This window comes from Lithobates pipiens, unplaced genomic scaffold, assembly GCF_037356315.1.
Source record: "Lithobates pipiens isolate NorthernLeopardFrog02 unplaced genomic scaffold, aLitPip1_a1.2 Scaffold_77, whole genome shotgun sequence".
Taxonomy (NCBI): Eukaryota; Metazoa; Chordata; class Amphibia; order Anura; family Ranidae; genus Lithobates; species Lithobates pipiens.
The window spans coordinates 826122-851074 of NW_027507900.1; the positions used below are offsets into that span (position 1 = coordinate 826122).

The window sequence follows — 24953 nt, forward strand, 5'->3', positions numbered from 1 at the left end:
CAGTGTGGGAGGAGTCTGTATATTTGGGGGCGGGGTGTCAGTGCGGGGAGGAGTCTGTACCATTGGGGGTGGGGTGTCAGTGTGGGGAGGAGTCTGTACCTTTGGGGGCGGGGTCTGTAGATTTGGGGGCTGAGTGTCAGTGTGGGGCGGAGTCTGTAGATTTGGGGGTGAGGTGTCAGTGTGGGAGGAGTCTGTACCTTTGGGGGCGGGGTGTCAGTGTGGGACAGGGTCTGTATATTTGGGGGCGGGGTGTCAGTGTGGGAGGAGTCTGTATATTTGGGGGCGGGGTGTCAGTGCGGGGAGGAGTCTGTGCCACCTTTGGGGGCGGGGTGTCAGTGTGGGGAGGAGTCTGTAGATTTGGGGGCGGGGTGTCAGTGTGGGAGGAGTCTGTATATTTGGGGGCGGGGTGTCAGTGCGGGGAGGAGTCTGTACCATTGGGGGTGGGGTGTCAGTGTGGGGAGGAGTCTGTACCTTTGGGGGCGGGGTCTGTAGATTTGGGGGCTGAGTGTCAGTGTGGGGCGGAGTCTGTAGATTTGGGGGTGAGGTGTCAGTGTGGGAGGAGTCTGTACCTTTGGGGGCGGGGTGTCAGTGTGGGACAGGGTCTGTATATTTGGGCGCGGGGTGTCAGTGTGGGCGGGGTCTGTATATTTGGGCGCGGGGTGTCAGTGTGGGCGGGGTCTGTAGATTTGGGGGCTGAGTGTCAGTGTGGGGAGGGGTCTGTACCTTTGGGGGCGGGGTGTCAGTGTGGGGAGGAGTCTTTGGGGGCGGGGTGTCAGTGTGGGGAGGGGTCTGTACCTTTGGGGGCGGGGTGTCAGTGTGGGGAGGAGTCTTTGGGGGCGGGGTGTCAGTGTGGGGAGGGGTCTGTACCTTTGGGCGCGGGGTGTCAGTGTGGGGAGGAGTCTTTGGGGCGGGGTGTCAGTGTGGGGAGGAGTCTTTGGGGGCGGGGTGTCAGTGTGGGGAGGAGTCTTTGGGGGCGGGGTGTCAGTGTGGGGAGGGGTCTGTACCTTTGGGGGCGGGGTGTCAGTGTGGGGAGGGGTCTGTACCTTTGGGGGCGGGGTGTCAGTGTGGGGAGGGGTCTGTACCTTTGGGGGCGGGGTGTCAGTGTGGGGAGGAGTCTGTACCTTTGGGGGCGGGGTGTCAGTGTGGGAGGAGTCTGTACCTTTGGGGGTGGGGTGTCAGTGTGGGGAGGAGTCTGTACCTTTGGGGGCGGGGTGTCAGTGTGGGAGGAGTCTGTATATTTGGGGGCGGGGTGTCAGTGTGGGAGGAGTCTGTATATTTGGGGGCGGGGTGTCAGTGCGGGGAGGAGTCTGTACCACCTTTGGGGGCGGGGTGTCAGTGTGGGGAGGAGTCTGTAGATTTGGGGCGGGGTGTCAGTGTGGGAGGAGTCTGTATATTTGGGGGCGGGGTGTCAGTGCGGGGAGGAGTCTGTACCATTGGGGGTGGGGTGTCAGTGTGGGGAGGAGTCTGTACCTTTGGGGGCGGGGTCTGTAGATTTGGGGGCTGAGTGTCAGTGTGGGGCGGAGTCTGTAGATTTGGGGGTGAGGTGTCAGTGTGGGAGGAGTCTGTACCTTTGGGGGCGGGGTGTCAGTGTGGGACAGGGTCTGTATATTTGGGCGCGGGGTGTCAGTGTGGGCGGGGTCTGTACCTTTGGGGGCGGGTGTCAGTGTGGGGAGGAGTCTGTACCTTTGGGGGCGGGGTCTGTAGATTTGGGGGCTGAGTGTCAGTGTGGGGCGGAGTCTGTAGATTTGGGGGTGAGGTGTCAGTGTGGGAGGAGTCTGTACCTTTGGGGGCGGGGTGTCAGGGTGGGGCGGGGTCTGTATATTTGGGGGCGGGGTGTCAGTGTGGGGAGGAGTCTGTACCTTTGGGGGCGGGGTGTCAGTGTGGGCGTGGTCTGTAGATTTGGGGGCGTGGTGTCAGTGTGGGGAGGAGTCTGTACCTTTGGGGGCGGGGTGTAGACATTGGTGGTCACATATTTCAATGCTCACCAATCTATGAAGAGAAGGACATTGTGGGGCCCCCTCCCCCTCCCCCTCCCCCTTCTCGGGTCACCGCTCACCTGTACTCAGCCCTCTCCCCTCCTCCACCACTGCAGACAACGGCCGGAAGCGGCTCTAGGACCATCCAGGGCACTTCCGGTTTATGCGTTCCACCGACACTTCCGGGTTCCTCCGGTGTGAGAGCGGCCCGGGCCGTGCGGGTTCCTGAGGGTGATATATATGATCGGAGGCCCCTCCCCCATCTCCGGTTATGTCATCACACGTTTCCGGTGTCCGCTCAGACCCAGGGAAGGCTGGGCTTCATCAATGAGATGTGCCGCCATATTTCCGGAGACCAGCCTCCATTCATCCCTATAGGGAAACGGCAAGATGGCGGCGCCCATGAAAAGGGGACAGGAGGCGGAGACTGGGGGTCAGAGTGTGTCTGGAGGGGATGGGATGAAGATTTCCGCTGCTTCTGTGCTGGAGATCAGACAGGAGAGCAGAGAAAGAAGAGCAGGTCAGTGTGAGTCCTGTGTGCTTTCTCCTCCACCACCAGGGGGAGACATTCATCTCCTGCCCCACATCACACCCTTCCTAAATAATGACATGATATATTCTACCAATCACCCCACATACTGACATGGTACATTCCATCCATCACCCCCCCACATACTGACATGGTACATTCCATCCATCACCCCCCCCTACATACTGACATGGTACATTCCATCCACCCCCCCCCCCCCCCCACATACTGACATGATACATTCCATCCACCCCCCCCCCCCCTACATACTGACATGATACATTCCATCCACCCCCCCCCCTACATACTGACATGGTACATTCCATCCATCACCCCCCCCCCCCACATACTGACATGGTACATTCCATCCATCTCACCCCCTACATACTGAAATGGTACATTCCATACAACCCCCCCCCCCCCCCCACATACTGAATTGGTACATTCCACCCATCACCCCCCTACATACTGACATGATACATTCCATCCACCCCCCCCCCCCCACATACTGACATGGTACATTCCATCCATCTCACCCCCCCCCCCCCACATACTGAAATGGTACATTCCATCCATCACCCCCCTACATACTGACATGGTACATTCCATCCATCTCAACCCCCCCCCCCCCACATACTGAAATGGTACATTCCATCCATCACCCCCCTACATACTGACATGGTACATTCCATCCATCACCCACCTACATACGAACATGGTACATTCCATCCATCACCCCCTCCCCCCCACATACTGAAATTATACATTCCATCCATCACCCCCTACATACTGACATGGTACATTCCACCCATCACCTCCCCCCCACATACTGACATGATACATTCCATCCACCCCCCCCCACATACTGACATGGTACATTCCATCCATCTCCTCACCCCCCCCCCCCCCACATACTGACATGATACATTCCATCCATCACCCACCTACATACGAACATGGTACATTCCATCCATCACCCCCTGCCCCCCACATACTGAAATTATACATTCCATACACCCCCCCCCACATACTGACATGGTACATTCCACCCATCACCCCCCCCCCACATACTGACATGGTACATTCCACCCATCACCCCCCCCCCACATACTGACATGATACATTCCATCCACCCCCCCCCACATACTGACATGGTACATTCCATCCATCTTACCCCCCCCACATACTGAAATGGTACATTCCATCCATCACCCCCCTACATACTGACATGGTACATTCCATCCATCACCTCCCCCCCACATACTGACATGGTACATTCCATCCATCTCACCCCCCCCACATACTGAAATGGTACATTCCATCCATCACCCCCCTACATACTGACATGATACATTCCATCCATCACCCACCTACATACGAACATGGTACATTCCATCCATCACCCCCTGCCCCCCACATACTGAAATTATACATTCCATACACCCCCCCCCCCCACATACTGACATGGTACATTCCACCCATCACCCCCCCCCCCACATACTGACATGGTACATTCCACCCATCACCCCCCCACACATACTGACATGATACATTCCATCCATCTCACCCCCCCACATACTGAAATGGTACATTCCATACACCCCCCCCCACATACTGAATTGGTACATTCCATCCTTCACCCCCTACCCCCACATACTGATATGGTACATTCCATCCATCACTCCCCCCCCCAACATACTGGCATGGTACATTCTGTCCATCACCCCCCCCCCCCCCTCTTACATAGTGACATGGTACATTCCGTCCATCACCGCCTATATACTAGAGGTGCGCGATTTATTGCGAAACGATCGCAATCTCGATTCACCCCCCCCCCCCCCCACGCAATCTAAGTTCTGGGTGACCCGCGATTTTCTTTTAGTGCCGCCGGTTCCACGTAACCAGCGTGGAACGCAAATGGCGGATATCGGAACTGACGTCAGTCATTGGAGCGTGCGATGTGGCGTGCCGCTGCCTGGTTATGGGCGGGAAACCGGCGTCATGACATCACACCGATTCCTCTCTCCCCTCTCTGTACAGTGGAGGGGGGAGATCCTGAGATGGAAGCAGCCACCCCTCCATACCCTGCAGTACCCCAATACTCTGCAGTACCCCAATACTCTGCAGTACCCCAATACTCTGCAGTACCCCAATACTCTGCGATACCCCAATACTCTGCAGTACCCCAATACTCTGCAATACCCCCCAATACTCTGCAGTACCCCAATACTCTGCGATACCCCAATACTCTGCAGTACCCCAATACTCTGCGATACCCCAATACTCTGCAGTACCCCAATACTCTGCAGTACCCCAATACCCTGCAGTACCCCAATACTCTGCAGTACCCCAATACCCTGCAGTACCCCAATACTCTGCGATACCCCCAATACTCTGCAGTACCCCAATACTCTGCAGTACCCCAATACTCTGTGGTACCCCAATACTCTGCGATACCCCAATACTCTGCAGTACCCCAATACTCTGCAATACCCTGCCAATACTCTGCGATACTCCAATACTCTGCAATACCCTGCGATACCCCAATACCCTGCGATACCCCAATACTCTGCAATACCCCACTATTCTGCAGTACCCCAATACTCTGCAGTACCCCAATACTCTGCAATACCCTGCCAATACTCTGCAGTACCCCAATACCCTGCAGTACCCCAATACTCTGCGATACCCCCAATACTCTGCAGTACCCCAATACTCTGCGGTACCCCAATACTCTGCGGTACCCCAATACTCTGCGATACCCCAATACTCTGCAGTACCCCAATACTCTGCAATACCCTGCCAATACTCTGCGATACTCCAATACCCTGCGATACCCCAATACTCTGCAATACCCCACTATTCTGCAGTACCCCAATACTCTGCATACCCCAATACTCTGCAGTACCCCAATACTCTGCAATACCCTGCCAATACTCTGCAGTACCCCAATACCCTGCGATACCCCAATACTCTGCAGTACCCCAATACTCTGCAATACCCCAATACCCTGCGATACCCCAATACTCTGCGACACCCCAATACTCTGCGATACCCCAATACTCTGCAATATCCCAATACTCTGCCAATACTCTGCGATACCCCAATACTCTGCAATACCCCCCAATACTCTGCAGTACCCCAATACTCTGCATACCCCAATACTCTGCAATACCCCCCAATACTCTGCAGTACCCCAATACTCTACGATACCCCAATACTCTGCAGTACCCCAATCCTCTGTGATACCCCAATACTCTGCCGTACCCCAATACTCTGCAGTACCCCAATACTCTGCCAATACTCTGCAGTACCCCAATACTCTGCGATACCACAATACCCTGCGATACCCCAATACTCTGCGATACCCCAATACCCTGCGATACCCCAATACTCTGCAGTACCCCAATACTCTGCGATACCCCAATACTTTGCAGTACCCCAATACTCTGCAATACCCTGCCAATACTCTTCAGTACCCCAATACTCTGCAATACCCCAATACTCTGCAGTACCCCAATACTCTGCCAATACTCTGCAGTACCCCAATACTCTGCGATACCCTAATACTCTGCCAATACTCTGCAGTACCCCAATACTCTGCAGTACCCCAATACTCTGCGATACCCCAATACCCTGCGATACCCCAATACCCTGCAGTACCCCAATACTCTGCGACACCCCAATACTCTGCGATACCCTGCGATAACCCAATACTCTGCAATACCCCAATACCCTGCGATACCCCAATACCCTGCAGTACCCCAATACTCTGCGACACACCAATACTCTGCGATACCCCAATACTCTGCATACCCCAATACTCTGCATACCCCAATACTCTGCAACACCCCAATACTCTGCGATACCCCAATACTCTGCCAATACTCTGCAGTACCCCAATACTCTGCGATACCCCAATACTCTGCAGTACCCCAATACTCTGCGATACCCCAATACCCTGCGATACCCCAATACTCTACAGTACCCCAATACTCTGCGATACCCCAATACTCTGTGATACCCCAATACCCTGCGATACCCCAATACTCTGCAGTACCCCAATACTCTGCGATACCCCAATACTCTGCAATACCCCCCAATACTCTGCGGTACCCCAATACTCTGCGGTACCCCAATACTCTGCATACCCCAATACTCTGCAATACCCCCCAATACTCTGCAGTACCCCAATACTCTGCAATACCCCCCAATACTCTGCAGTACCCCAATACTCTGCAATACCCCCCAATACTCTGCAGTACCCCAATACTCTGCATACCCCAATACTCTGTGATACCCCAATACCCTGCGATACCCCAATACTCTGCGATACCCCAATACCCTGCGATACCCCAATACTCTGCAGTACCCCAATACTCTGCAGTACCCCAATACTCTGCGATACCCCAATACTTTGCAGTACCCCAATACTCTGCAATACCCCCCAATACTCTGCAATACCCCCCAATACTCTGCAGTAACCTAATACTCTGCAGTACCCTAATACTCTGCATACCCCAATACTCTGCAATACCCCCCAATACTCTGCAGTAACCTAATACTCTGCAGTACCCCAATACTCTACGATACCCCAATACTCTGCAGTACCCCAATCCTCTGCGATACCCCAATACTCTGCAGTACCCCAATACTCTGCCGTACCCCAATACTCTGCCAATACTCTGCAACACCCCAATACTCTGCGATACCCCAATACTCTGCCAATACTCTGCAGTACCCCAATACCCTGCGATACCCCAATACTCTGCAGTACCCCAATACTCTGTGATGCCCAATACTCTGCAGTACCCCAATACCCTGCGATACCCCAATACCCTGCGATACCCCAATACTCTGCGATACCCCAATACCCTGCGATACCCCAATACTCTGCGATACCCCAATACCCTACGATACCCCAATACTCTGCGATACCCCAATACTCTGCAGTACCCCAATACTCTGCGATACCCCAATACTCTGCAATACCCTGCCAATACTCTGCAGTACCCCAATACTCTGCAGTACCCCAATACTCTGCAGTACCCCAATACTCTGCGATACCCTAATACTCTGCCAATACTCTGCAGTACCCCAATACCCTGCGATACCCCAATACCCTGCAATACCCCAATACCCTGCAATACCCCAATACTCTGCAGTACCCCAATACTCTGCGACTCCCCAATACTCTGCGATACCCCAATTCTCTGCATACCCCAATACTCTGCAACACCCCAATACTCTGCGATACCCCAATACTCTGCAGTACCCCAATACTCTGCAGTACCCCAATGCCCTGCGATACCCCAATACCCTGCGATACCCCAATACTCTGTGATACCCCAATACTCTGCGATACCCCAATACTCTGCAATACCCCAATACCCTGCAGTACCCCAATACCCTGCAGTACCCCAATACTCTGCGACACACCAATACTCTGCGATACCCCAATACTCTGCATACCCCAATACTCTGCATACCCCAATACTCTGCAACACCCCAATACTCTGCGATACCCCAATACTCTGCCAATACTCTGCAGTACCCCAATACTCTGCGATACCCCAATACTCTGCAGTACCCTAATACTCTGCAGTACCCCAATACTCTGCGATACCCCAATACCCTGCGATACCCCAATACTCTGCAATACCCCCCAATACTCTGCAGTACCCCAATACTCTGCAATACCCCCCAATACTCTGCAGTACCCCAATACTCTGCAATACCCCCCAATACTCTGCAGTACCCCAATACTCTGCATACCCCAATACTCTGTGATACCCCAATACCCTGCGATACCCCAATACTCTGCGATACCCCAATACCCTGCGATACCCCAATACTCTGCAGTACCCCAATACTCTGCGATACCCCAATACTCTGCGATACCCCAATACTTTGCAGTACCCCAATACTCTGCATACCCCAATACTCTGCAATACCCCCCAATACTCTGCAGTAACCTAATACTCTGCAGTACCCTAATACTCTGCATACCCCAATACTCTGCAATACCCCCCAATACTCTGCAGTAACCTAATACTCTGCAGTACCCCAATACTCTGCGATACCCCAATACTCTGCAGTACCCCAATCCTCTGCGATACCCCAATACTCTGCAGTACCCCAATACTCTGCCGTACCCCAATACTCTGCCAATACTCTGCAACACCCCAATACTCTGCGATACCCCAATACTCTGCCAATACTCTGCAGTACCCCAATACCCTGCGATACCCCAATACTCTGCAGTACCCCAATACTCTGTGATGCCCAATACTCTGCAGTACCCCAATACTCTGCGATACCCCAATACCCTGCGATACCCCAATACTCTGCGATACCCCAATACCCTGCGATACCCCAATACTCTGCGATACCCCAATACTCTGCGATACCCCAATACTCTGCAGTACCCCAATACTCTGCGATACCCCAATACTCTGCAATACCCTGCCAATACTCTGCAGTACCCCAATACTCTGCAGTACCCCAATACTCTGCAGTACCCCAATACTCTGCGATACCCTAATACTCTGCCAATACTCTGCAGTACCCCAATACCCTGCGATACCCCAATACCCTGCAATACCCCAATACCCTGCAATACCCCAATACTCTGCAGTACCCCAATACTCTGCGACTCCCCAATACTCTGCGATACCCCAATTCTCTGCATACCCCAATACTCTGCAACACCCCAATACTCTGCAGTACCCCAATACTCTGCAGTACCCCAATGCCCTGCGATACCCCAATACCCTGCGATACCCCAATACCCTGCGATACCCCAATACTCTGCGATACCCCAATACTCTGTGATACCCCAATACCCTGCGATACCCCAATACTCTGCAGTACCCCAATACTCTGCAATACCCTGCCAATACTCTGCGATACTCCAATACTCTGCAATACCCTGCGATACCCCAATACCCTGCGATACCCCAATACTCTTCAATACCCCACTATTCTGCAGTACCCCAATACTCTGCATACCCCAATACTCTGCAGTACCCCAATACTCTGCAATACCCTGCCAATACTCTGCAGTACCCCAATACTCTGCAATACCCCAATACCCTGCGATACCCCAATACTCTGCGACACCCCAATACTCTGCGATACCCCAATACTCTGCAATATCCCAATACTCTGCAGTACCCCAATACTCTGCGATACCCCAATACTCTGCAGTACCCCAATACTCTGCAGTACCCCAATACTCTGCGGTACCCCAATAGTCTGCGATACCCCAATAGTCTGTGATACCCCAATACTCTGCATACCCCAATACTCTGCAATACCCCCCAATACTCTGCAGTACCCCAATACTCTGCAATACCCCCCAATACTCTGCAGTACCCCAATACTCTGCAATACCCCCCAATACTCTGCAGTACCCCAATACTCTGCATACCCCAATACTCTGTGATACCCCAATACCCTGCGATACCCCAATACTCTGCGATACCCCAATACCCTGCGATACCCCAATACTCTGCAGTACCCCAATACTCTGCGATACCCCAATACTCTGCGATACCCCAATACTTTGCAGTACCCCAATACTCTGCATACCCCAATACTCTGCAATACCCCCCAATACTCTGCAGTAACCTAATACTCTGCAGTACCCTAATACTCTGCATACCCCAATACTCTGCAATACCCCCCAATACTCTGCAGTAACCTAATACTCTGCAGTACCCCAATACTCTGCGATACCCCAATACTCTGCGATACCCCAATACTCTGCAGTACCCCAATCCTCTGCGATACCCCAATACTCTGCAGTACCCCAATACTCTGCCGTACCCCAATACTCTGCCAATACTCTGCAACACCCCAATACTCTGCGATACCCCAATACTCTGCCAATACTCTGCAGTACCCCAATACCCTGCGATACCCCAATACTCTGCAGTACCCCAATACTCTGTGATGCCCAATACTCTGCAGTACCCCAATACTCTGCGATACCCCAATACCCTGCGATACCCCAATACTCTGCGATACCCCAATACCCTGCGATACCCCAATACTCTGCGATACCCCAATACCCTGCGATATCCCAATACTCTGCGATACCCCAATACTCTGCAGTACCCCAATACTCTGCGATACCCCAATACTCTGCAATACCCTGCCAATACTCTGCAGTACCCCAATACTCTGCAGTACCCCAATACTCTGCGATACCCTAATACTCTGCCAATACTCTGCAGTACCCCAATACCCTGCGATACCCCAATACCCTGCAATACCCCAATACCCTGCAATACCCCAATACTCTGCAGTACCCCAATACTCTGCGACTCCCCATTACTCTGCATACCCCAATACTCTGCAATACCCCCCAATACTCTGCAGTAACCTAATACTCTGTGATACCCCAATACTCTGCAGTACCCCAATACTCTGCGATACCCCAATACTCTGCGATACCCCAATACTCTGCAGTACCCCAATCCTCTGCGATACCCCAATACTCTGCAGTACCCCAATACTCTGCCGTACCCCAATACTCTGCAACACCCCAATACTCTGCGATACCCCAATACTCTGCCAATACTCTGCGATAGCCCAATACCCTGCGATACCCCAATACTCTGCAGTACCCCAATACTCTGTGATACCCCAATACTCTGCAGTACCCCAATACTCTGCGATACCCCAATACCCTGCGATACCCCAATACCCTGCGATACCCCAATACTCTGCGATACCCCAATACCCTGCGATACCCCAATACTCTGCGATACCCCAATACTCTGCAGTACCCCAATACTCTGCGATACCCCAATACTCTGCAATACCCTGCCAATACTCTGCAGTACCCCAATACTCTGCAGTACCCCAATACTCTGCGATACCCTAATACTCTGCCAATACTCTGCAGTACCCCAATACTCTGTGATACCCCAATACTCTGCGATACCCCAATACCCTGCGATACCCCAATACTCTGCAGTACCCCAATACTCTGCAATACCCCAATACTCTGCAATACCCTGCGATACCCCAATACCCTGCGATACCCCACTATTCTGCAGTACCCCAATACTCTGCATACCCCAATACTCTGCAGTACCCCAATACTCTGCAATACCCTGCCAATACTCTGCAGTACCCCAATACCCTGCGATACCCCAATACTCTGCAGTACCCCAATACTCTGTAATACCCCAATACCCTGCGATACCCCAATACTCTGCGATACCCCAATACTCTGCGATACCCCAATACTCTGCAATATCCCAATACTCTGCAGTACCCCAATACTCTGCGATACCCCAATACTCTGCAGTACCCCAATACTCTGCCAATACTCTGCAGTACCCCAATACTCTGCGATACCCCAATACTCTGCGATGCCCCAATACTCTGCGATACCCCAATACCCTGCGATACCCCAATACCCTGCGATACCCCAATACCCTGCGATACCCCAATACTCTACAGTACCCCAATACCCTGCCAATACTCTGCAATACCCCAATACCCTGCGATACCCCAATACTCTGCGACACCCCAATACTCTGCGATACCCCAATACTCTGCAGTACCCCAATACTCTGCAATACCCCAATACTCTGCAGTACCCCAATACTCTGCCAATACTCTGCAGTACCCCAATACTCTGCGATACCCCAATACTCTGCAGTACCCCAATACTCTGCGATACCCCAATACCCTGCGATACCCCAATACTCTGCAGTACCCCAATACTCTGCGATACCCCAATACTCTGCAGTACCCCAATACTCTGTGATACCCCAATACCCTGCGATACCCCAATACTCTGCGATACCCCAATACCCTGCGATACCCCAATACTCTGCAGTACCCCAATACTCTGCAGTACCCCAATACTCTGCCAATACTCTGCGATACCCCAATACCCTGCGATACCCCAATACCCTGTGATACCCCAATACTCTGCAGTACCCCAATACTCTGCGATACCCCAATACTCTGCGATACCCCAATACCCTGCGATACCCCAATACTCTGCAGTACCCCAATCCTCTGCGATACCCCAATACTCTGCAGTACCCCAATACTCTGTGATACCCCAATACTCTGCGATACCCCAATACTCTGCAATACCCCAATACTCTGAAATACCCCAATACTCTGCGATATCCCAATACTCTGCAGTACCCCAATACTCTGCAATACCCCAATACTCTGAAATACCCCAATACTCTGCAGTACCCCAATACTCTGCGATACCCCAATACTCTGCAGTACCCCAATACTCTGCCAATTCTCTGCAGTACCCCAATACTCTGCAATACCCCAATACTCTGAAATACCCCAATACTCTGCGATACCCCAATACTCTGCAATACCCCAATACCCTGCGATACCCCAATACCCTAATACTCTGCGACACCCCAATACTCTGCGATACCCCAATACTCTGCAATATCCCAATACTCTGCCAATACTCTGCAGTACCCCAATACTCTGCAGTACCCCAATACTCTGCGATACCCCAATACTCTGCAGTACCCCAATACTCTGCAGTACCCCAATACTCTGCGGTACCCCAATAGTCTGCGATACCCCAATACTCTGTGATACCCCAATACTCTGCATACCCCAATACTCTGCAATACCCCCCAATACTCTGCAGTACCCCAATACTCTGCAATACCCCCCAATACTCTGCAGTACCCCAATACTCTGCAATACCCCCCAATACTCTGCAGTACCCCAATACTCTGCAATACCCCCAATACTCTGCAGTACCCCAATACTCTGCATACCCCAATACTCTGCAATACCCCCCAATACTCTGCAGTAACCTAATACTCTGTGATACCCCAATACTCTGCAGTACCCCAATACTCTGCAATACCCCAATACTCTGCGATACCCCAATACTCTGCAGTACCCCAATCCTCTGCGATACCCCAATACTCTGCAGTACCCCAATACTCTGCCGTACCCCAATACTCTGCAACACCCCAATACTCTGCGATACCCCAATACTCTGCCAATACTCTGCGATACCCCAATACCCTGCGATACCCCAATACTCTGCAGTACCCCAATACTCTGTGATGCCCAATACTCTGCAGTACCCCAATACTCTGCGATACCCCAATACCCTGCGATACCCCAATACTCTGCGATACCCCAATACCCTGCGATACCCCAATACTCTGCGATACCCCAATACCCTGCGATACCCCAATACTCTGCGATACCCCAATACTCTGCAGTACCCCAATACTCTGCGATACCCCAATACTCTGCAATACCCTGCCAATACTCTGCAGTACCCCAATACTCTGCAGTACCCCAATACTCTGCAGTACCCCAATACTCTGCGATACCCTAATACTCTGCCAATACTCTGCAGTACCCCAATACTCTGCGATACCCCAATACTCTGCGATACCCCAATACCCTGCGATACCCCAATACTCTGCAGTACCCCAATACTCTGCAATACCCCAATACTCTGCAATACCCTGCGATACCCCAATACCCTGCGATACCCCACTATTCTGCAGTACCCCAATACTCTGCATACCCCAATACTCTGCAGTACCCCAATACTCTGCAATACCCTGCCAATACTCTGCAGTACCCCAATACCCTGTGATACCCCAATACTCTGCAGTACCCCAATACTCTGTAATACCCCAATACCCTGCGATACCCCAATACTCTGCGATACCCCAATACTCTGCGATACCCCAATACTCTGCAGTACCCCAATACTCTGCCGTACCCCAATACTCTGCAACACCCCAATACTCTGCGATACCCCAATACTCTGCCAATACTCTGCGATACCCCAATACCCTGCGATACCCCAATACTCTGCAGTACCCCAATACTCTGTGATGCCCAATACTCTGCAGTACCCCAATACTCTGCGATACCCCAATACCCTGCGATACCCCAATACTCTGCGATACCCCAATACCCTGCGATACCCCAATACTCTGCGATACCCCAATACCCTGCGATACCCCAATACTCTGCGATACCCCAATACTCTGCAGTACCCCAATACTCTGCGATACCCCAATACTCTGCAATACCCTGCCAATACTCTGCAGTACCCCAATACTCTGCAGTACCCCAATACTCTGCGATACCCTAATACTCTGCCAATACTCTGCAGTACCCCAATACTCTGCAGTACCCCAATACTCTGCGATACCCCAATACTCTGCGATACCCCAATACCCTGCGATACCCCAATACTCTGCAGTACCCCAATACTCTGCAATACCCCAATACTCTGCAATACCCTGCGATACCCCAATACCCTGCGATACCCCACTATTCTGCAGTACCCCAATACTCTGCATACCCCAATACTCTGCAGTACCCCAATACTCTGCAATACCCTGCCAATACTCTGCAGTACCCCAATACCCTGCGATACCCCAATACTCTGCAGTACCCCAATACTCTGTAATACCCCAATACCCTGCGATACCCCAATACTCTGCGATACCCCAATACTCTGCGATACCCCAATACTCTGCAATATCCCAATACTCTGCAGTACCCCAATACTCTGCGATACCCCAATACTCTGCAGTACCCCAATACTCTGCCAATACTCTGCGGTACCCCAATACTCTGCGATACCCCAATACTCTGCGATGCCCCAATACTCTGCGATACCCCAATACCCTGCGATACCCCAATACTCTGCGATACCCCAATACCCTGCGATACCCCAATACCCTGCGATACCCCAATACTCTGCCAATACTCTGCAGTACCCCAATACCCTGCCAATACCCTGCGATACCCCAATACTCTGCAGTACCCCAATACTCTGCAGTACCCCAATACTCTGTGATACCCCAATACCCTGCGATACCCCAATACTCTGCGATACCCCAATACCCTGCGATACCCCAATACTCTGCAGTACCCCAATACTCTGCGATACCCCAATACTCTGCAGTACCCCAATACTCTGCAGTACCCCAATACTCTGCCAATACTCTGCGATACCCCAATACCCTGCGATACCCCAATACTCTGCAGTACCCCAATACTCTGCGATACCCCAATACTCTGCGATACCCCAATACTCTGCAATACCCCAATACTCTGCAGTACCCCAATCCTCTGCGATACCCCAATACTCTGCAGTACCCCAATACTCTGTGATACCCCAATACTCTGCGATACCCCAATACTCTGCAATACCCCAATACTCTGAAATACCCCAATACTCTGCGATATCCCAATACTCTGCAGTACCCCAATACTCTGCAATACCCCAATACTCTGAAATACCCCAATACTCTGCGATACCCCAATACTCTGCAGTACCCCAATACTCTGCGATACCCCAATACTCTGCAGTACCCCAATACTCTGCCAATTCTCTGCAGTACCCCAATACTCTGCAATACCCCAATACTCTGAAATACCCCAATACTCTGCGATACCCCAATACTCTGCAGTACCCCAATCCTCTGCGATACCCCAATACTCTGCAGTACCCCAATACTCTGTGATACCCCAATACTCTGCAATACCCCAATACTCTGAAATACCCCAATACTCTGCAGTACCCCAATACTCTGCAATACCCCAATACTCTGAAATACCCCAATACTCTGCGATACCCCAATACTCTGCAATACCCCAATACTCTGCGATACCCCAATACTCTGCAGTACCCCAATCCTCTGCGATACCCCAATACTCTGCAGTACCCCAATACTCTGCAATACCCCAATACTCTGAAATACCCCAATACTCTGCAGTACCCCAATACTCTGCAATACCCCAATACTCTGAAATACCCCAATACTCTGCGATACCCCAATACTCTGCAATACCCCAATACTCTGCGATAGTCCAATACTCTGCAGTACCCCAATACTCTGCAATACCCTTCCTGCCAATACTCAGCGATACCCTGCCTGTAAATTTTTCAAATAAAACAGTTTTTCATTCTAAGCAAAAGAATCGTGATTCTAATTTTTCCCAGAATCGTGCAGCTCTACTACATACTGACATGGTACATTCCATCCATCACCCCCTCCCCCCCACATACTGACATGGTACATTCCATCCACCCTCCTAAATACTGACATGGTGCATTCCATCCATCACTCCCCTCCCCCCCTACATACTCATATGGTACATTCCATCCATCCCCCCCCCCCACATACTGACATGGTACATTCCGTCCATCACCCCCCCCCCACACACATACTGACATGGTACAATCCATCCATCACCCCCCTACATACTGACATGGTACATTCCATCCATCACCCCCCTACATACTGACATGGTACATTCCATCCACCCCCCCCCCCCCCCCACATACTGACATGGTACATTCCATCCATCACACCCCCTACATACTGACATGGTACATTCCATCCATCACCCCCCCCCCCCCCCTATGTAATGACATGGTACATTCCATCCATCACCCCCCTACATACTGACATGGTACATTCCATCCACCCCCCCCCCCCCCACATACTGACATGGTACATTCCATCCATCACCCCCCCCTATGTAATGACATGGTACATTCCATCCATGATCTCACCCTCCAATCCTATAACTGTACAGGACTGGTCAGCTGACTCTGAGACATCTCAACACCCTCCAGCTGAATTAACCCCCACCCCCATCTCCATACACCCCCCACCCCCATCTCCATGGGATAGGACAACCCAGAACCTCCACTGCCTTCTACCACTGTGATCTAGGAGGACACATGACCCCCCCCTCCCCACATTTACCCCCATCTACTGCTCTATCCTACAGGACATTCCCCACCCCCACCATGGACAGGGGACACCTTCCAGAGAGGATACTCAACCTCACCCTGGAGATCGTCTACCTGCTGACCGGAGAGGTGAGGTCACATGATGTCACTCTGATACGCCTCCTCCTCAGTATATTGGGGTCTTATTGTCCATGTGGTCTCGTTCTCAGAGTTACATGGTGGTGAAGAAGTCCAGTGACCAGACTGGGGGCAGCAGCCTTCCCGATGGTGGAATTCCCCCGAGTCCCATGGCGGTGCTTCCCTTCCCACCCCCCATACAGGAAAGGAGCAACAAGCAGAAGATCCTGGAATTGACCAACCAGATCATCGAGCTGCTGATGGGGGAGGTGAGCAGTGCTGGGAATTCTGGGACGTTATCCGGGAACAGACATGTCGGGAAGGTGACGGGATGGTTGTGTTTTACAGGTTCCTCAGGACAATGAAGAAGTCACCTTGAATTTCTCCATGGAGGAGTGGGAACATCTGGGGAGAGGAGCTGGAGGGACCATGGAGGAGATGATGGAGCCCTTCCAAGGTAAGGACCTAAGCCCAGCCATGTCCACTGAGGCCACCTTCCCCTCTTTATATTATGGTATGGCCCAAATATTATATACCTGGCATTGGAGACATTTCATTAAATACCTATGACACCAGAAAAGGCCAAGGTGTCCCATGTAGATGTCAGATCGAAGGTCGTTCATTATGGGTTAGACCTGAGATGTCCCATCCCATGTAGATGTCAGATTGAAGGTCGTTCTGGTTTTATTGGTGAGGCCTGAGATGTCCTGTCCCATGTAGATGTCAGATCGAAGGTCGTTCTGCTTTTGTTTGTGAGGCCTGAGGTGTCCTGTCCTATGTAGATGTCAGATCGAAGGTCGTTCTGGTTTTGTTGGTGAGGCCTGAGGTGTCCCATCCCATGTAGATGTCAGATCGAAGGTCGTTCTGGTTTTATTGGTGAGGCCTGAGATGTCCTGTCCCATGTAGATGTCAGATCGAAGGTCGTTCTGGTTTTATTGGTGAGGCCTGAGGTGTCCTGTCCCATGTAGATGTCAGATCGAAGGTCGTTCTGGTTTTATTGGTGAGGCCTGAGGTGTCCCATCCTATGTAGATGTCAGATTGAAGGTCGTTCTGGTTTTATTGGTGAGGCCTGAGGTGTCCTGTCCCATGTAGATGTCAGATCGAAGGTCGTTCTGGTTTTGTTGGTGAGGCCTGAGATGTCCCATCCCATGTAGATGTCAGATCGAAGGTCGTTCTGGTTTTATTGGTGAGGCCTGAGGTGTCCTGTCCTATGTAGATGTCAGATTGAAGGTCGTTCTGGTTTTATTGGTGGGGCCTGAGATGTCCTGTCCCATGTAGGTGTCAGATTGAAGGTCGTTCTGGTTTTATTGGTGAGGCCTGAGGTGTCCCATCCCATGTAGATGTCAGATCGAAGGTCGTTCTGGTTTTGTTGGTGAGGCCTGAGGTGTCCCATCCCATGTAGATGTCAGATCGAAGGTCGTTCTGGTTTTGTTGGTGAGGCCTGAGGTGTCCTGTCCTATGTAGATGTCAGATCGAAGGTCGTTCTGGTTTTATTGGTGAGGCCTGAGGTGTCCTGTCCTATGTAGATGTCAGATTGAAGGTCGTTCTGGTTTTATTGGTGGGGCCTGAGGTGTCCTGTCCTATGTAGATGTCAGATTGAAGGTCGTTCTGGTTTTATTGGTGAGGCCTGAGGTGTCCTGTCCTATGTAGATGTCAGATCGAAGGTCGTTCTGGTTTTGTTGGTGAGGCCTGAGGTGTCCTGTCCTATGTAGATGTCAGATCGAAGGTCGTTCTGGTTTTATTGGTGAGGCCTGAGGTGTCCTGTCCTATGTAGATGTCAGATTGAAGGTCGTTCTGGTTTTATTGGTGGGGCCTGAGGTGTCCTGTCCTATGTAGATGTCAGATTGAAGGTCGTTCTGGTTTTATTGGTGAGGCCTGAGGTGTCCTGTCCTATGTAGATGTCAGATCGAAGGTCGTTCTGGTTTTATTGGTGAGGCCTGAGGTGTCCCATCCCATGTAGATGTCAGATCGAAGGTCGTTCTGGTTTTGTTGGTGAGGCCTGAGGTGTCCCATCCCATGTAGATGTCAGATCGAAGGTCGTTCTGGTTTTGTTGGTGAGGCCTGAGGTGTCCTGTCCTATGTAGATGTCAGATCGAAGGTCGTTCTGGTTTTATTGGTGAGGCCTGAGGTGTCCTGTCCTATGTAGATGTCAGATTGAAGGTCGTTCTGGTTTTATTGGTGGGGCCTGAGATGTCCTGTCCCATGTAGGTGTCAGATTGAAGGTCGTTCTGGTTTTATTGGTGAGGCCTGAGGTGTCCCATCCCATGTAGATGTCAGATCGAAGGTCGTTCTGGTTTTGTTGGTGAGGCCTGAGGTGTCCCATCCCATGTAGATGTCAGATCGAAGGTCGTTCTGGTTTTGTTGGTGAGGCCTGAGGTGTCCTGTCCTATGTAGATGTCAGATCGAAGGTCGTTCTGGTTTTATTGGTGAGGCCTGAGGTGTCCTGTCCCATGTAGATGTCAGATCGAAGGTCGTTCTGGTTTATTGGTGAGGCCTGAGGTGTCCTGTCCCATGTAGATGTCAGATTGAAGGTCATTCTGGTTTTATTGGTGAGGCCTGAGGTGTCCTGTCCTATGTAGATGTCAGATTGAAGGTCGTTCTGGTTTTATTGGTGAGGCCTGAGATGTCCTGTCCCATGTAGATGTCAGATTGAAGGTCGTTCTGGTTTTATTGGTGAGACCTGAGGTGTCCTGTCCCATGTAGATGTCAGATTGAAGGTCGTTCTGGTTTTATTGGTGAGGCCTGAGGTGTCCTGTCCCATGTAGATGTCAGATCGAAGGTCGTTCTGGTTTATTGGTGAGGCCTGAGGTGTCCTGTCCCATGTAGATGTCAGATTGAAGGTCGTTCTGGTTTTATTGGTGAGGCCTGAGATGTCCTGTCCCATGTAGATGTCAGATTGAAGGTCGTTCTGGTTTTATTGGTGAGACCTGAGGTGTCCTGTCCCATGTAGATGTCAGATTGAAGGTCGTTCTGGTTTTATTGGTGAGGCCTGAGGTGTCCTGTCCCATGTAGATGTCAGATCGAAGGTCGTTCTGGTTTATTGGTGAGGCCTGAGGTGTCCTGTCCCATGTAGATGTCAGATTGAAGGTCGTTCTGGTTTATTGGTGAGGCCTGAGGTGTCCTGTCCCATGTAGATGTCAGATCGAAGGTCGTTCTGGTTTTATTGGTGAGGCCTGAGGTGTCCTGTCCCATGTAGATGTCAGATTGAAGGTCGTTCTGGTTTATTGGTGAGGCCTGAGGTGTCCTGTCCCATGTAGATGTCAGATCGAAGGTCGTTCTGGTTTTATTGGTGAGGCCTGAGGTGTCCTGTCCCATGTAGATGTCAGATCGAAGGTCGTTCTGGTTTTATTGGTGAGGCCTGAGATGTCCCATCCCATGTAGATGTCAGATCGAAGGTCGTTCTGGTTTTATTGGTGAGGCCTGAGGTGTCCTGTCCCATGTAGATGTCAGATCGAAGGTCGTTCTGGTTTTGTTGGTGAGGCCTGAGGTGTCCCATCCCATGTAGATGTCAGATCGAAGGTCGTTCTGGTTTTATTGGTGAGGCCTGAGGTGTCCTGTCCCATGTAGATGTCAGATCGAAGGTCGTTCTGGTTTTATTGGTGAGGCCTGAGGTGTCCTGTCCCATGTAGATGTCAGATTGAAGGTCGTTCTGGTTTTATTGGTGAGGCCTGAGGTGTCCTGTCCCATGTAGATGTCAGATCGAAGGTCGTTCTGGTTTATTGGTGAGGCCTGAGCTGTCCTGTCCCATGTAGATGTCAGATCGAAGGTCGTTCTGGTTTTGTTGGTGAGGCCTGAGGTGTCCTGTCCCATGTAGATGTCAGATCGAAGGTCGTTCTGGTTTATTGGTGAGGCCTGAGGTGTCCTGTCCCATGTAGATGTCAGATCGAAGGTCGTTCTGGTTTTGTTGGTGAGGCCTGAGGTGTCCTGTCCCATGTAGATGTCAGATCGAAGGTCGTTCTGGTTTTGTTGGTGAGGCCTGAGGTGTCCTGTCCCATGTAGATGTCAGATCGAAGGTCGTTCTGGTTTTATTGGTGAGGCCTGAGGTGTCCTGTCCCATGTAGATGTCAGATTGAAGGTCGTTCTGGTTTTATTGGTGAGGCCTGAGGTGTCCTGTCCTATGTAGATGTCAGATCGAAGGTCGTTCTGGTTTATTGGTGAGGCCTGAGCTGTCCTGTCCCATGTAGATGTCAGATCGAAGGTCGTTCTGGTTTTGTTGGTGAGGCCTGAGGTGTCCTGTCCCATGTAGATGTCAGATCGAAGGTCGTTCTGGTTTATTGGTGAGGCCTGAGGTGTCCTGTCCCATGTAGATGTCAGATCGAAGGTCGTTCTGGTTTTGTTGGTGAGGCCTGAGGTGTCCCATCCCATGTAGATGTCAGATTGAAGGTCATTCTGGTTTTATTGGTGAGGCCTGAGGTGTCCCATCCCATGTAGATGTCAGATTGAAGGTCATTCTGGTTTTATTGGTGAGGCCTGAGGTGTCCCATCCCATGTAGATGTAAAATTTGACCATTTATGGGTAAGGCCTGATGGGGGGTCTCTTTTAAGATCTATTTAATATTTCCTTTCTCTTCTAGATCTCCATCCGGCAGATTTCGGGGGATCTCTGGACATCTCCGAGCCCAGAGCCATGATGGACTATAGCCGAGGAGCTCAGTATATCTGTAAGCCAAGGAAGAGGAAAGGTCAGCCCATGAGATACGTGGCAGACAATTCGGCTTTGGCAGAGGATGGGAACCTCACAGACTCCGACAGCCATACTGACTACCCCTCCGCGTACGCCAAGAAGGAGCTCCGCGCCAGAATCCACACTCGCTCCGAGGAAACCCAGACCGACTTGACGCTGGCCCTCATTAAAGACGAAGCGGAGGACCGCGGCACTAAAGCCTCGCCAATGGACTTTTTGCGGGTGGATTACGATTCCATCTTCGCTGCCAGTTCTCTTTTGGCTCCTCAGGAGGCGGCGAGGAAGTTGTACGATTGCACGCTGTGCGGGAAAACCTTTACCAGCAAATCTGGGATTGTCAAGCATCGGCGGATGCACTCGGGGAGGGTGGTGGCCTGCCCAGATTGCGGGAAGGAATTCACCTGTAATTCGGAGCTGGTGGCGCACCAAAGGACTCACACCGGGGAAAAGCCTTTTCCTTGCTCCTCGTGCGGGAAGTGTTTCTCCACCAACACCAACCTGGTGGCCCACCAGCGCATTCACACGGGGGAGAAACCTTACGCCTGTATTGAGTGCGGGAAATGTTTCACCAGCAGCTCCGACCTGGTCAAACACCAGATCATCCACACCGGGGAGAAACCGTTCTGCTGCCTGGACTGTGGCAAGGGCTTCACCAGCAAATCCAACCTGGTCAAACACCAGAGGATCCACACCGGTGAGAAGCCCTTCCTGTGCTCCGAGTGTGGCAAAGGCTTCGCCATCAAGTCAAACCTCATCAAACATCAGGTGGTGCACACCGGCGAGAAGCCCTACCCCTGCCCCGAGTGCGGCAAGTGCTTCTCCAACCAATCCAACGTGGCCAAGCACCAGCGGACTCACTATGGACCCAAGAGGAAGCTCCTGGAATGACTCCCGGAACATTCATTTAAAGCTGATCTCCGAGTTATTCCCCCCTTCCCCCACCACCACTAAACTTCACCTCCCCCACCCCCGTAACTTTCCAGCTCATCCTGTAATTCAATTTTTTTTTTCAATTAAATGGTCAAAATACTAAATTCATGGTCATGTGACCCTGCAAATAAGAACCATCCATGTCACCAGAAAGGGACGGGGTCACTGAAACAATGGCCCTCAGATAACCCCACAAACAGGCAGCCAATAAGAAACATTCATGTTACCATCGATGGGGTCATGTGAGGGCCTTTGTTTCAGTGATCATGTCCCTCCCTGGTGACATGCTTCTTATTGGCTGCCCAAGGAGTGATGTGGCCACTCAAAGAATGACCCTGCTAGGTGAGAGCCAATGAGAACCATCCATGTCACCATAGCTGAGGTCATCTGAGGGCCGTTGTCTTAGTGACCGCGTTTCTCCCTGGTGACATGGATGATTCTTATTGGTTGCTCATCAACTGGGTCATCTCAGAGACATTCTTTAATTGGCCACACTCATTGGCTGTCCATTGACGGGGTCAACTCAGGCCACATCCCTCCCAGGTAATATGGACTATTCTAATTGGTTGCGTATTGGTGGGGTCATCTCACGGTCCTGAAGACTCCCGCTGCAGTGTGATGATGTCATAACGAGGGGCAGCAACAAGACCGGTCTCCACTTACTGTAGAGTTGCTGCGGAGGATGACGTGGAGGATCACATCATGGCACCCTTGGGTGAGTAGGAAAGGGTTGTTAGGGGGGCGGAGGATGACGTGGAGGATCACATCATGGCACCCTTGGGTGAGTAGGAAAGGGTTGTTAGGGGGGCGGAGGATGACGTGGAGGATCACATCATGGCACCCTTGGGTGAGTAGGAAAGGGTTGTTAGGGGGGCGGAGGATGACGTGGAGGATCACATCATGGCACCCTTGGGTGAGTAGGAAAGGGTTGTTAGGGGGGCGGAGGATGACGTGGAGGATCACATCATGGCACCCTTGGGTGAGTAGCAAAGGGTTGTTAGGGGGTTTTCTTGTCAATGAGCGGTGGAGCTGGTGGTGGGGGAAGGGAGGACAACAAATGCTCAGAGGTGAGCTTTATACTTGGAGTGTCCGGATTTCACAGATATGAAGAGATATGAACTTTGTGTTTGGTGATTTTTTTGAAACATTTACTATTTATGGATCCGTGTCGGAGGTTGGATCTGCGATTTCTCCAGTTTAGAGATTTGTTTCTATTGGCGGTGTCAAATCTCTCACGTGGAGGAGGGGAATCTGACTTCTGATCTCCTTGCAGCATTGTCATAGTTCTACTAACGTTTCTCGGATAACAAGTGTGAAAAAAAAAAGTCCTACTGGTCACATGACCATATTGAGTTCTGGAGAAGATGGGGGGGGGGGGCAATAAACAATTGGAGAATTCAGCCAATTAAAAACATAAATACTAAAATGTGTCTGTGAAGGTTCTGATTTCTCCAGGTCATGATGGGTCTCATAGTAGGTGGTCTCATTTCTCCATGTCATGATGGGTCTCGTAGTAGGTGGTCTCATTTCTCCAGGTCATGGTAAGTCTTGTAGTAGGTGGTCTCATTTCTCCAGGTCATGGTAAGTCTTGTAGTAGGTGGTCTCATTTCTCCAGGTCATGGTAGGTCTCGTAGTAGGTGGTCTCATTTCTCTAGGTCATGGTAGGTCTCGTAGTAGGTGGTCTCATTTCTCCAGGTCATGATAAGTCTCGTAGTAGGTGGTCTCATTTCTCCAGGTCATGGTAGGTCTTACAGTAGGTGGTCTCATTTCTCCAGGTCATGATAAGTCTCGTAGTAGGTGGTCTCATTTCTCCAGGTCATGATAAGTCTTGTAGTAGGTGGTCTCATTTCTCCAGGTCATGGTAAGTCTTGTAGTAGGTGGTCTCATTTCTCCAGGTCATGGTAGGTCTCGTAGTAGGTGGTCTCATTTCTCTAGGTCATGGTAGGTCTCGTA

The 24953-nt window shown here is 51.3% G+C and overlaps 3 protein-coding genes across 4 annotated transcripts in view; 1 reads left to right on the plus strand and 2 right to left on the minus strand.

Moving 5' to 3' along the window:
- The window catches only part of LOC143959465 (uncharacterized), a 67226-nt gene extending 65034 nt beyond the window's left edge, over positions 1-2192 (minus strand). Inside the window, exon 1 of the mRNA XM_077468124.1 lies at positions 2057-2192. The gene's annotated coding sequence lies outside the window, so the exon portion shown is untranslated. The remainder of the gene's footprint in view (positions 1-2056) is intronic.
- LOC143959479 (uncharacterized) overlaps positions 1-24953 on the minus strand; it is a 269947-nt gene that overhangs the window by 102618 nt on the left and 142376 nt on the right. The window lies entirely within an intron of this gene.
- LOC143959477 (gastrula zinc finger protein XlCGF66.1-like) lies at positions 2230-24426 on the plus strand. Of its 2 annotated transcripts, none has more exons than XM_077468140.1 (5): positions 2230-2502; positions 17308-17398; positions 17479-17655; positions 17735-17843; positions 21961-24426. In XM_077468140.1, exons 1-5 carry the CDS (start codon positions 2309-2311, stop codon positions 22956-22958), a joined length of 1569 nt encoding a protein of 522 aa, XP_077324266.1. In that variant the 5' UTR covers positions 2230-2308; the 3' UTR covers positions 22959-24426. The 2 variants fall into 2 exon arrangements, with proteins under 2 accessions (XP_077324266.1, XP_077324267.1); XM_077468141.1 differs by having other exon boundaries at positions 2230-2496.